We start from the raw sequence: 11559 nt of genomic DNA on the forward strand, positions 1-11559 counted from the left end.
TGCATGTCGCTATTCTGGGTTCAGTGTCTGCCACCACATCCTCAGCACAGCCAGGTGTTAACCCCCCCCAAGACAAAAACAGATGTTGCCTTACGTTTACATGTCAAATCAAAAGCTGTTAGCAACATGCATTGCACCATGAGGCCTGGTTCAGTCCCGGCACCGCACAGGAAACCAGCACACACTCGCACAGCCATTGACTGTACCCCGTGGCTTTCGAGCACCTGCTCCTGGTAGAGGGAAACTGGAAAGTGTACGAGGTGATACAGGTAAATATCCTTGTTTTTAATATTGAGTGTCCATGCTCTCAGACTGAAAAGCCCAAATTCCTCACCTCTTGGTTATCATTAACTCCTGCTTTCATCCCTCCACTTGTTCACTTGTTAACAGATATTTGCTTACCTTGTGCCATGTGCTAACATCGGGGATATGAGGAACAAGAAATGGTTCAGTGGTTCCCTGTAGAACAAGAAGTATTAGCTGAGTCGGGGGGTTGGAGGGAGCAGAAAAATAAAAGTGGGAGGATTTCAGGAGGTCATGGTAAGTATCTGGAAAAGTAATCTGGAGTAACGGATAGTTATGAATATGTTCAAGGGTCGGAGTGGCAGATTGTCTTTAGGTAGCCTGGCCAGTGAAGGATCTGGAGAAATAATCCAGTCTGAGTGAGTTTGGGACAAAAAGGCCAGGGGAAGCTGGGGAGATGATTTAAAGCGCTGGAACACGTTTCTCGTGGGTGGCTTGGGTTCAGTCCCTGGGGCACCCTGTGCTACCCTGAGCACTGCTGGGCAGAGCCCCAGAACAGCACAACAAAAGGCAGCGTGCTGAAGTAGTTGGGGGGTGCGGTGGGGCAGTTGTGGGGGGCTGGGGGACACGGTTGTAAAAGTGGGAGATTTTGGCAAGAAGCATATTGGGTTTGGGGAGTTTCAGATATTTCTGCTTGGCTTTTAAAAAGCAGGGAGGGATACTTAAATGTGGCTTATTCAGCTAGATGAGTTTGTAAAAGTGAAGCCACCTTGAGGATTTTCAGAAGGGAAATCAGGGAATTAAGATGGGGGGAGTGCACACTGGCTTGAACTGTCTCCTGAGGGTTAGATTCCCAGTTATCCTCTGATTAGAATTTCATAGGATGAACTGAGCTCATGAACCTTAGTTATTTTGGAAGAGTTTTATCTACACGGCTGTTGGGACACACACCAAATTGGAAGATAAAACTGAATGGACCTGAGGGAAATTTTTTTTTTTTTTTTTTTTTTTACCACATGCCTCCTCCTTCCGAGATTGAGTTCTGACCGGCTCAGGGAAGGGCACACGCAGCTGAAGTTGGTTCTCTTCATTTCCTCAGAGTGGCAGCATCCCCAGTGAAAACGGACCAACATCTGTAAATGTATTTTGACCACATCTGTGACTATTTTGCTAACTACACGTGTAAAGGTGTATTCTTGACCCACCTGAGGGCAAGCTCTTGACGTTTTTCATCGTGGAGTTGGTCATGTCAGGTTTAAAAGCCCATTCCCTTCCCTGAAGGTTGGTCACCGTTCCTTCTCCGGCCAACCCTTGCCAGGGGCGCGGGGCGCTCTGGACCGTAGATCGCCTCGTGCTCATGATCCCTTTCTTCCCGAACAGTTTCTGCTGGTAGGTGGGACGCTCTGCCGGTCAGCACCCTTGCCCCTGAACTCTCTCTCCAAAAACTGCCTTGCGGTGGAAGGGTTATTGCCTGCTCAGTGAATATGGGATTTTGTGAAGAAGCCACAGGATTGAGGAGGACAATGTTAGGCAGCCGGACGCTGGACAAAGTGACTTTTGATTGTATTTTGTTCATAGCTGCTTGGGCTCCGGCTCTTCCCTCTCCCGTCGGTTTTAGAGGTTTGAACCTACAGCTCTGGCTGATGGCGCCCAATAAAATGAAACAAAAACCGTTGCTGCTTCACTTTTTTTTCCCCTCAAGGCGGGGTGGGGTGTCTTCTCCTTCTCCACCGTACAGAGAAGCCGGTTTATCCAACTTGGACCCCAGGAGGCTGCTTCCTAGAGGAAACGTGTCCTCAGCGCCTCCAGCCTCCGCTACCTGGCAGAGCCCTTTTGACTTGCCGGGCGCCCCGGTACTGCCAGGGCCACCGTGGATTCAACCTCGGAGGAGGTTGGTTGCTTCGCGGGGAGAAGTAGGTGCCTCGCCGCACTACCTGGCGTCGGATCTGCGTTAGCTGTGCCCCACAGTACCCTGGCTGCAAGGGGGCGGGGGGGGGGAGTTAGGGCTAGAAATTGGGGCAGAAGGCCGAATGGAACGCGGAATACCGTCGGGGCGTGCACGAGGAAGTGGCGAAACGTGGAAGCTTCGCAAAGTTGGTGCCCTGCAGCTAGAGACGCCGCACCAGGGCTGTGGCTTGCTCCGCCTAATGGCGGGCCAAGCGCCGCCGGCGAAGCCTACGTTTGTAGTTCCTCCTCCACGTCGACCTCTTGCCCAATCAGTGGTTTCGGTTTGGCGAGGTTGATGCTCATTGGCTTTAGCATGAAAGCTCGGGCTTACTGACGTTTCCTCCTCTTCCCGGCCTCTCAGGTGATTGGCGTTCGTGGTAACCAATCGGGAAGAGGACCGGGGGGAACGCCTGCCTCTTACTTTATTGAACGGCCAATCCCGTGGTAGGTTCACCTCCCCCTCTCTACCCAGAGTCACTGCTGCGGCCGCCGCCATTTTAGCGTTTTGTCAGAATCGTCCGCGCCGCGAGGAGAGCCCCTGCTGTTTTCCGTGCGGGTGAGACTCCGAGCCCCTTCACTGCTCTTTTTCTTTTTCTTCCCTGCTAAGCCTGACCTCAGCCCCTTGGGCTTCAGAGCCACGTTAGTGCGGCCGCGGCCTCCGCGCCCCGTTGGCCGAGCGCCGGCCTCGCTGCCGGCCTCAGCGCGGTAAGCGGGAGGCGCGCCCTTCCCCCACCGCTTCCCCCGAGAATGCCCCGCTCGCTCCTCATCCTGCCTCTCCCGGACTTGGCTCGGCGTTCGGCCTCGAGGTTTCCGCCCAGACGACCGCGCTTCTCTCGACCGGGGTGCCGGGGGGGAGGGGGGTTTCTCATCTCGTTTCGAGAATTTTCAGGCCCCGAGGCATGGGTCGTCGGGCGGCCGAGCGTGGAGCCCCCGCGCGCGGCCTGAGGCGCCCCCACAGCGGCCCCTGTCGCGGCGTCCCCGGGAGCTTGGGAACGTTCCTGGGGTCAGACCCGCTGGCCGGAGATGGTGGCTGCCTCGGCCGTGTGGGACGAGAGGAAGCCTCGGGCCGCGTTTCGGGCCGTGGGGCCGGCTCGGCCGTTGGGCCTCGGGCCTGAGCTCAGAATTAGGGGACGCCGCGGCGTGCCCGTTTGTGTTGTCACTGTCGTGCCCCTCCGAAGCGACCCCGGCTCTCCAGCCCCTTTGTCTCCCAGCGAGGTCCCGTTCCAATGCCGGCATCTCTCTGGGGCCGTTTCCGATGCGTGGCGGGGAGCGCTCCCGCCTCCCTGTGGGGTCTATAGTGTGTGGGGGCGGGGTGGGGGCGGTTGAGGGAGCGAAGATGGCGGGCCCGAGCCCCCCCCCCCACCCGCGGTGGGCCCCGGAGGCCTTCGGTTAGAAACTTTGTTTCCTCTCTCCCAGGCCGCGTCCGAGATGGTGAAGCTGTTCATTGGAAACCTGCCCCGGGAGGCCACCGAGCAGGAGATCCGCTCCCTCTTCGAGCAGTACGGGAAAGTGCTGGAATGTGACATCATTAAGAACTACGGCTTCGTGCACATCGAGGACAAGACGGCGGCCGAGGATGCCATCCGCAACCTGCACCACTACAAGCTGCACGGGGTCAACATCAACGTGGAGGCCAGCAAGAACAAGAGCAAGACGTCCACCAAGCTGCACGTGGGCAACATCAGCCCCACTTGTACCAACAAGGAGCTCCGTGCCAAGTTTGAGGAGTACGGGCCGGTCATTGAGTGCGACATCGTGAAAGATTATGCCTTCGTGCACATGGAGCGCGCGGAGGATGCCGTGGAGGCCATCAGGGGCCTCGACAACACAGAGTTTCAAGGTGAACCACCCTCTTTGCGAGGGGCCTGCAGACAGCATCTGTGAACGGAGAATAGGTTGGATAAGTAAAGGGAAGGGCTTGAGGTCAGGCTGACAGCTGTTTTCCCAGCAGATGATAAAGGCAGCAGTGTAGGGGGTGGACATAATGGAGAATGCTGGGACCCCGTGGTTTTCGCCCAAGATAAAAGGGAGGGGGCGGGACCTTAGGGGCTTTAGTTTGCAGCCCCTAAAACTTGACGTACTGGTAAAAAAATTGGAAGATTTCTTTAGTTACCTGAGGGTGGGGGTAGGGGAGGGTTGATCATAGATCAGGTTGCAGAATTTAGCTCCATTTATTGCCTCACCATAGTGCCAGCTTTGAGTTACTTCACATTTCCAGAAACTGGCAAAGGCAACTTAAGCAACACTTCGGAGCAGAGTCTTTCTGAAGCTCCCTATGGAGACCAACTCAGAACTTCTTGGTAAAGATAACACTCATCTTCTTCAGCTAATTGTTTCTGAAGGTTAAAGTGTTTTGCTGCTTTTCTGTTACCAAGTTCTGTTCTGAGGAAGAGACCATTCCAGGATAAATCTATTTAATTCGGGAGATTTCTGAGGAGAAAGGAGGTATTACAGTTAAGGGATCCTGATGGCAGTGTCTTTTCGCTAGAGTCTAGTAGCTGTTAAGTTAAAGCCTTGACTAGAATTAGTGTGTCCAGAGGGTAGTATAAGATACCAGTTGGATTAATATTTGGAATGTATTAACATAGTTTGAGCTCTAAACTCTTGCCACAGTGGCAGTTGGGAAGGGTGTGGTAACTATGGTGAGTTAACTTCTTCCACCCCTTTTGGATCCCCTATGTCTATAAAATACCTTTTACTTTGGTTGTAACCCCTTTCCAAATTATGGGGTTATTCCCTCCTTGCAACATTTTAAACCTATATTTTAACCCTCCTAGCCCAAACAGATGGCCTCTAAACATCCTGATCATTCTTCTTCGCTAATCATTGCTGCTGTCTTCATGTTTATTTCCTTTAACTCGAATATTTCTTATAGCTGGAGGTGTTTGATCATCAATCCCTCAAGCAAGCTCCAGGTGCTCTGTCATGGGTATTGTGCATTATTAAGGGACAGAGATGCAGGTCTCTTAGGTCTAGTTTGTTTTCCTTTTTAATTGGTAAGTTGAGAATTATTTGGAGTCAACAACTTAATTGGGAGCAAAGGTTGCTTTTGTGATGTGGCATCTAATTTTTGAAGTCTTCTGCATATTACTCCAGTGAGACGAGGTGCTGGTGTCTGTAGCACTCACTTGCCTAAGTGGAGGTCCAAGGACTGATTTCAGGACAAATCCTTACAGCATATTCTGGGTATTTGAACTTCAGGATATCCTGTTTACCTTATTGGCCATATCCCTAAATACGATCTTTTAGATAGTAATGTAGAGTAAGTAGTACTTATAAAACAGTCCTTTTTCCTACCAGTTTATTAGTGTTAGGTCTATGCTCTGCATTTTTGAAGGACATCTGGTCAGGTATTTTTTTAAAGGCTTCCTTTTGTTTTCCGATTTTGGAATCTACATACAGACTTTAGAACAGGATGTTTATCTTAATGACTTTTATGTCTTGAAAGCGTATAGTTGGTTCCTTGGCTCTGCACTTGTTATCGCTAGATTTGTTAGGTGCCAAAGTAGTCCCATGGGCAAATGCCAGAAGAACAGGGGTTAGCCCTTTGAAGTTCTTTTTCTTTTTTCCTCTTTAACTTCTTTATTGCATATTTAACACATAACCAGGTAGAATGCATGAATTAGTGGGGGTTTATTTTTTGTATTTTAATCCTTTTACCTGTTTCCCCTTTACTGGCATCCCGGAACCTGGTATTAATTTCCCTGGAAAAGTTTTTATTAGATGAATATATATGTATTTTTTTCCTGGTTCTAAGCATTTGCTACTTTAACATGTGCATATAAAGTTTCTCTTTTGTCCTCTGGGGTACTCCATATTGTTTGTCAACTGCTTCTGGCCTGATGCTTGGGGGTCAATCCTGGCATTGCTGGGGGATCATTTGTGCTGCTGGTGCAGTATCTTTGGCTCCAAGGAAGTTCTTTAGATTTGTAGTATTTTTCATTTCCAAGATGTAAGCAAATTTTTATTTAAAATGTAGTAATTGTTCTAGCTCAGTATGCATGTCTTGCACTTGAGGCCTCTGTTTGACTCCGCACCATATATGGACCCTGAGCAACGTCCCTACCCTGCCATGTTTTTATGCTCTCCTGTCCCTCCCTTTATTTTTTAAATTGAAATTTATTTTGTTTTGGGTCATACCCAGCAGTGTTCAGGGATCACTCCTGGCAGGCTCAGGGATAGAACCCAGGTGGTCACATGCAAGACAAATGCTGTGCCCCCTGAACTGTATTGGCCCCCAGGTCTCTCATTTTAGAGAATAACTGTTGTTACTACCCAGTTTTTTTTTTTTTTAAGTTTTTGTTTTTTTGAGGCCCACCAGTGGTACTCAGGGCTTACTCCTAGCTCTGCTCAGGGATCACTCCTGGTGGTGGTCTGGGGACTGTATGGGATATCAGGGATTGAACCGGGTCTGCAGCATGCAGGGCAAGCTACCCAACTGTACTGTCTCTCCAGTCCTGCTTTACACTTTTTGCACCACTCTCCCTGCTTTTCTTTCAGTTAACCTTGTGAATGGCCTCCCTTGGGTTTTTTGGATTTTCCTTTTATCCCTTTTTGATCCTAGTTAGGGCATCAGTAAAATAGTAGGCAGCTGTCAGATTGTAAAGAATCCTTGTTAGAATGATTATCAGAACGGACAAATTAAAGGGCACAGTTAAGGGAAAAGGAATAGGCCTCCATCTCCCCTACATTCGTGAGCATTTTTCCTAAAAATCTTAAAACACCATTCTCAATCACAGATTTATACCCGAGAGTTCTGTTAGTGATTCCTTGAGTCTTACTCTCATCTCTTTGTTTCTGGAGGTAGTTGGGGTTGGCCTCTCCGTTCCATGCTGCGGAGAGCAGTCTTGATCATGAAGCTTGCCAGTGTCAGTCTTTGGGAGCATCTTTCTTACAGTGGTTTTTCTTCTGTCACTGGAATGCTCTGTCCATGGTCACTTGACAAAGAATGAGATGCTTGTTTTTGAGTGAGAGTAGTTTCTTTCATAAATGTTAGTTAGAACCGAGACATTTCTTCATTTAATTGATCTTTGCTTGAAATCAGGTCATTATAACAATTACATACTGGATTTGTAAAAATTACCTTTTGGCAATGAGTTCTGCATTAGACATGTACGTAAAGCCATGCTATGAGCAGTGTCTGGGGTAGGGGCTGGGGCTATGACTAAGCGTGATAGCAACACTTCTTGCGTCTGTTTCTTCAAGGCAAAAGAATGCACGTGCAGTTGTCCACCAGCCGGCTTAGGACTGCGCCCGGGATGGGAGACCAGAGCGGCTGCTATCGGTGCGGGAAAGAGGGGCACTGGTCCAAAGAGTGTCCGGTAGATCGTTCGGGCCGCGTGGCAGACTTTACCGAGCAGTATAATGAGCAATATGGAGCAGTGCGCACACCTTACACCATGAGCTATGGGGATTCATTGTATTACAACAACGCGTACGGAGCGCTCGATGCCTACTACAAGCGCTGCCGTGCTGCCCGGTCCTATGAGGCAGTGGCGGCTGCAGCTGCCTCCGCGTATAATTACGCAGAGCAGACCTTGTCTCAGCTGCCACAAGTCCAGAACACAGCCATGGCCAGTCACCTCACCTCCACCTCTCTCGATCCCTACGATAGACACCTGTTGCCGACCTCGGGAGCTGCTGCTGCTACAGCTGCTGCTGCTGCAGCAGCCGCTGCTGTTACTGCAGCTTCCACTTCATATTACGGGCGGGATCGGAGCCCCCTGCGTCGCGCTACAGGCCCAGTCCCCACTGTTGGAGAGGGCTACGGTTACGGGCATGAGAGTGAGTTGTCCCAAGCTTCGGCGGCCGCGCGGAATTCCCTGTACGACATGGCCCGGTATGAGCGGGAGCAGTATGCGGATCGGGCGCGGTACTCAGCCTTTTAAAGCTGGAGGTGAGAGCGGTGGGGTGTTCCCTGTTGTGGTTTTGCCATTCCTCCTGCAGCCCAAAGGCTTCACTCAGGCTGCCCTGCTTGCTTGCTTTTGCGGGGTCAGGGAAAGGTTACTAGCATGGTTCAAAGGCTAGGAGAAGTCCTTAAGAAACTTAACCTTTTGAAGTAGGTAAACATCCTTAGCCCTCATGGCTATTTTTCCAGGGCTCCTAGTAGTTGAAGTAAAATTCTATTTATGCCTGGAAATGGAAACACTAAAGGGTGTGATGAATCTTGGGTCACACCTACGTGGTATAACCGAACTGAGGGGGACTCAGATGCTCAGACCCAGGTGTGCCGTTTCTCAGAGCCTTGGCTGAAAATACTAAGGTCTCAAGTTTCCTGTTCGCATTGCACTGGGTGAGGGTCTGATAGGACCTGTGCAAAAGCCCTGCTAGTGCTCAGGGCCCATTACTATGAAGACTCACGGTGTCATCATCTTAATCTTGAAGCAGCGTATCTCTGCCATTTCTGAACAGTTCGCCCCCTTATGAAAACTATAGAAAACACTTGATGGTAAGTTGGGGTCAGGAGTAAAGAAAGGTAATTTCTGTTTGTTAAAATTGAATTCAACTTGGAATCTCGGGGACAGACCCGGCCAGCTTCTCCACTCAGCTCAGGTGTATTCCCTGAAGAGAGTGCCCATTCCATTGCTTTATGAATTTGTCCTTTAGAGCCTATTTACTTGGTTTATTTATTTAAGGGCGGGGGGATCTGTCCCCCCTCAGCACTAGACTTGACATCATCCTTTTCACTTCTTCAAGGTATGTGGTAGCCTAAGTCTGTCCACACAGCTGTTCAATTGACTCTAGCTGACGCTGAAGCCCAGGAACGGGAGTCTGCCTTACGCACATCACTCCCTCACCTCCCACTAGTTATCCTACGCCGCCAACTCCACCTAGAGTCCTCTGGCTGTTTCTGCTCCTGTAAATTTGGAGCCTCGTGATCCGCTTGGCTCTTCATTTGAATATATTCTCTTTTTGATGCTTGCCAGCTTTGGGCTCTTGGTTTTTGAGATTGTACTGAAGGGTGATTCTCAGTGCCCTTTGTTTTTGAGTAACCCATGTGCCCCAGATGTAACCTTTGATCTGTAATCCTTCAGTAAGAGGAAGGCGATCCTGTCATCTTTGCAGTTACTGCAGAAGGTATGAGCCCTCCCAAGGTGGGGCTGAAAGAGACAGTGTTGAGGCTTCCACATGCCCTCTGATCCCTTCATCCTCCCCTCAGCAGATTTGGCTGTCCTCGAGTCTTAGAGCTTGTTCAGTTGATGCTCCTTTTTTGCTTAGACGTCAAGTGGATATTTGGTTTTTGACTTTGGGATGGTCAAAACACACACCAAGGTCAAACCCCTCCCCCCCCCACACACACAAATTTTATAGTAGCCCCTAAAATGAGATTTAATTTTGACTCTTGACCCTACAGAGTTAAATTCCTGACCTCCCCGGACAGTTGATACATAATGTAGAATTTTCTTGGAGGAATGGTAAAGTAGTATCAAAAGAAAAGCTGTTTAGAGAGAAGCCTAAGTCTGGGACTGCTTAACCTTCAAGTTACTCTCTGGCCTTCAAGCCCTTTAATTTTCATTTTAAAAATAAAATTTGATTTACCATTGGTTTACAATACTCAAGTTTCAGGCACGAGTATAGTGTCTTAGCTCTAGATATGTATAAGTCTCAGCATATCCACCACGCACATTCTAGGGCCATTCCCAAGATCAGATTGCCCTCCCTTCACTTCTAGAGACGATGGTCCTGGGGAGGGCAGGCAACTTCCAGACTGTCAAGTTACCAGAATGTTGTAAAGATGTTCTTTGAAGTTCTAAATGGGAAAGCCCTTTTGAGCTTTGCTGTATTGTGCTCTCTTGCAGGTGGGATGTGTGTGGGCTGAGATTCCCAGCTGCGGTTGTGCATGAGAATACACCCTTCGTGGTACCCGTCTCCGGGATGTTCTCGGCTCTGTTCGTTCAGTCCCTCAGGAACCGTGGACCTTAATTTACCTTGCTAAGTTCAGACCACCTCTTCCTTTGCTCTCCTGCCGATTTTCCTGTTCTTCCTGTACTTCAGTTCTTCTGTAGCTTCCGTTCATGCTCTGCCCACCCCGCAGCCTCACTGTGTGGGAGCTGTGGTGGGGACTGTCCCTGCCTCCTGCCTCCGTGAGTGTGGTTTGGGAGTGACTCGGCGAGAGGAGCGCTACTCCTGAGTCTGGCAGATTTATAGAGTTGGATCACTTTTGTTTCTTTCCAGTGAAATAAATGGTTTATCAACTTAGGGTATGTGCTGTGAGAGAGTTCTTGCTTGGGTCTGTGTCTGGGCTCTCATTGGTCCCTGGAAAAGAGGTGGGGGTGGGTGTCAAGTGTGACCTTTGGTTATCAGTGAGTGACCTCACCATACTTCCTAGATTTGCAGATGTAAAAGGGAAAGTAGAGGGTAGCAGAGGTTCCTGCATAGAAAAGAACCCAGGTAGATTGTAAATTTTTGAGATTATCCCATTGAACCACTGAGTTCCAACTCCACTTAGAGTAATTTTCAGGTGCAGCTTGTTCCCCATTGAGGAATTACCATCATTCTGTCCCTTACCCCTCCCGTTACCCAGGCAGTTACTGCATCTAACTTGACTTCCTTGGAAGGGGTCTTGGAAAGGGAAGGACTTCCACTTTGATTCCTCTGAGAAGAAATAACAGCTAGTCTTCAACATTATACTGCTGCTTCTCAAGTCCAGCAAATGACACTTTGATGCTTTCCCCTTTGTCTAGCTCGGCCAGAATGTTCCCACCAATACCTGCCTCATCATTGTACTTAGACCTTCAGACTAAGATAAGACTCAGCTAGATTTAGCTGATAAACTATGAGGATGTGGGGAAAGATGAAGTTGAGCACATGAAAGACCCAACCCCTGCCTTGCATCATGCTCGCTTTTGTCCCAAGCTTTAAAATATTTGAGGGGAGGGGATGAGAGTGTCAACCTTCTGGGGCTATGTTGAGTGCACTTCTGGGATCATAAAACAAACACTAAACACCTCCCTGTTCTTACCATGCATGCTTTGGAGAAAAGTAGGTTCTGGTAATGGGAGATACGGAGAAGGAAAGAGGCTTACTTTGTTGGGTGGTTTCTCAGCCCTTTCCTATATAACCCCTGTACCTGGCTGGTTCTAGTTCAGATGCCTGGGACAGGAAACGGGCTATTGACAGTTTGCAATCAATCTAGCAGATACTTGTTTTAGGCAAGACCCTGTAACATTTCATGTCTGATCCAGAAATGATTGTTTTCCTACCAAGATCTTAATTCTTACCCCAAAACAGAAGTGATCATAACACATGATTTTGTTAGGTAAAGTGGTTTCAAACTAAAGTCTGGTCCCCACAAAGATTTTAAAGAAAATTGAGGTTTGTTTTTTTTTTTGTTTTTTTTTTTTTTACCTTTTTGGGTCATACCTGGCA

General features: G+C 49.0%; 1 protein-coding gene across 2 annotated transcripts; it reads left to right on the forward strand.

Annotated features, from left to right (window-relative positions):
- Positions 1 to 2587: 2587 nt before the first annotated feature.
- Positions 2588 to 10394, forward strand: RBM4 (RNA binding motif protein 4). Of its 2 annotated transcripts, XM_055143153.1 has the most exons (4): positions 2588 to 2746; positions 3607 to 4030; positions 7396 to 8086; positions 9990 to 10394. In XM_055143153.1, the coding sequence occupies exons 2-3, from the start codon at positions 3619 to 3621 to the stop codon at positions 8076 to 8078; spliced, it is 1095 nt and encodes a 364-aa protein (XP_054999128.1). In that variant the 5' UTR covers positions 2588 to 2746; positions 3607 to 3618; the 3' UTR covers positions 8079 to 8086; positions 9990 to 10394. The 2 variants fall into 2 exon arrangements, with proteins under 2 accessions (XP_054999128.1, XP_054999129.1); XM_055143154.1 differs by lacking the exon at positions 7396 to 8086.
- The last annotated feature ends 1165 nt before the right edge of the window (positions 10395 to 11559 follow it).

This window comes from Sorex araneus, chromosome 6 (assembly GCF_027595985.1).
Source record: "Sorex araneus isolate mSorAra2 chromosome 6, mSorAra2.pri, whole genome shotgun sequence".
Lineage (NCBI taxonomy): Eukaryota > Metazoa > Chordata > Mammalia > Eulipotyphla > Soricidae > Sorex > Sorex araneus.

Excerpts from the sequence above, each read along its gene's own strand:
- RBM4 (XM_055143153.1), top strand. The coding sequence starts at position 3,619 with ATGGTGAAGCTGTTCATTGGAAACCTGCCCCGGGAGGCCACCGAGCAG. Across the intron at positions 4,031-7,395 it reads CGACAACACAGAGTTTCAAG|GCAAAAGAATGCACGTGCAG; the intron begins GTGAACCACCCT and ends TGTTTCTTCAAG.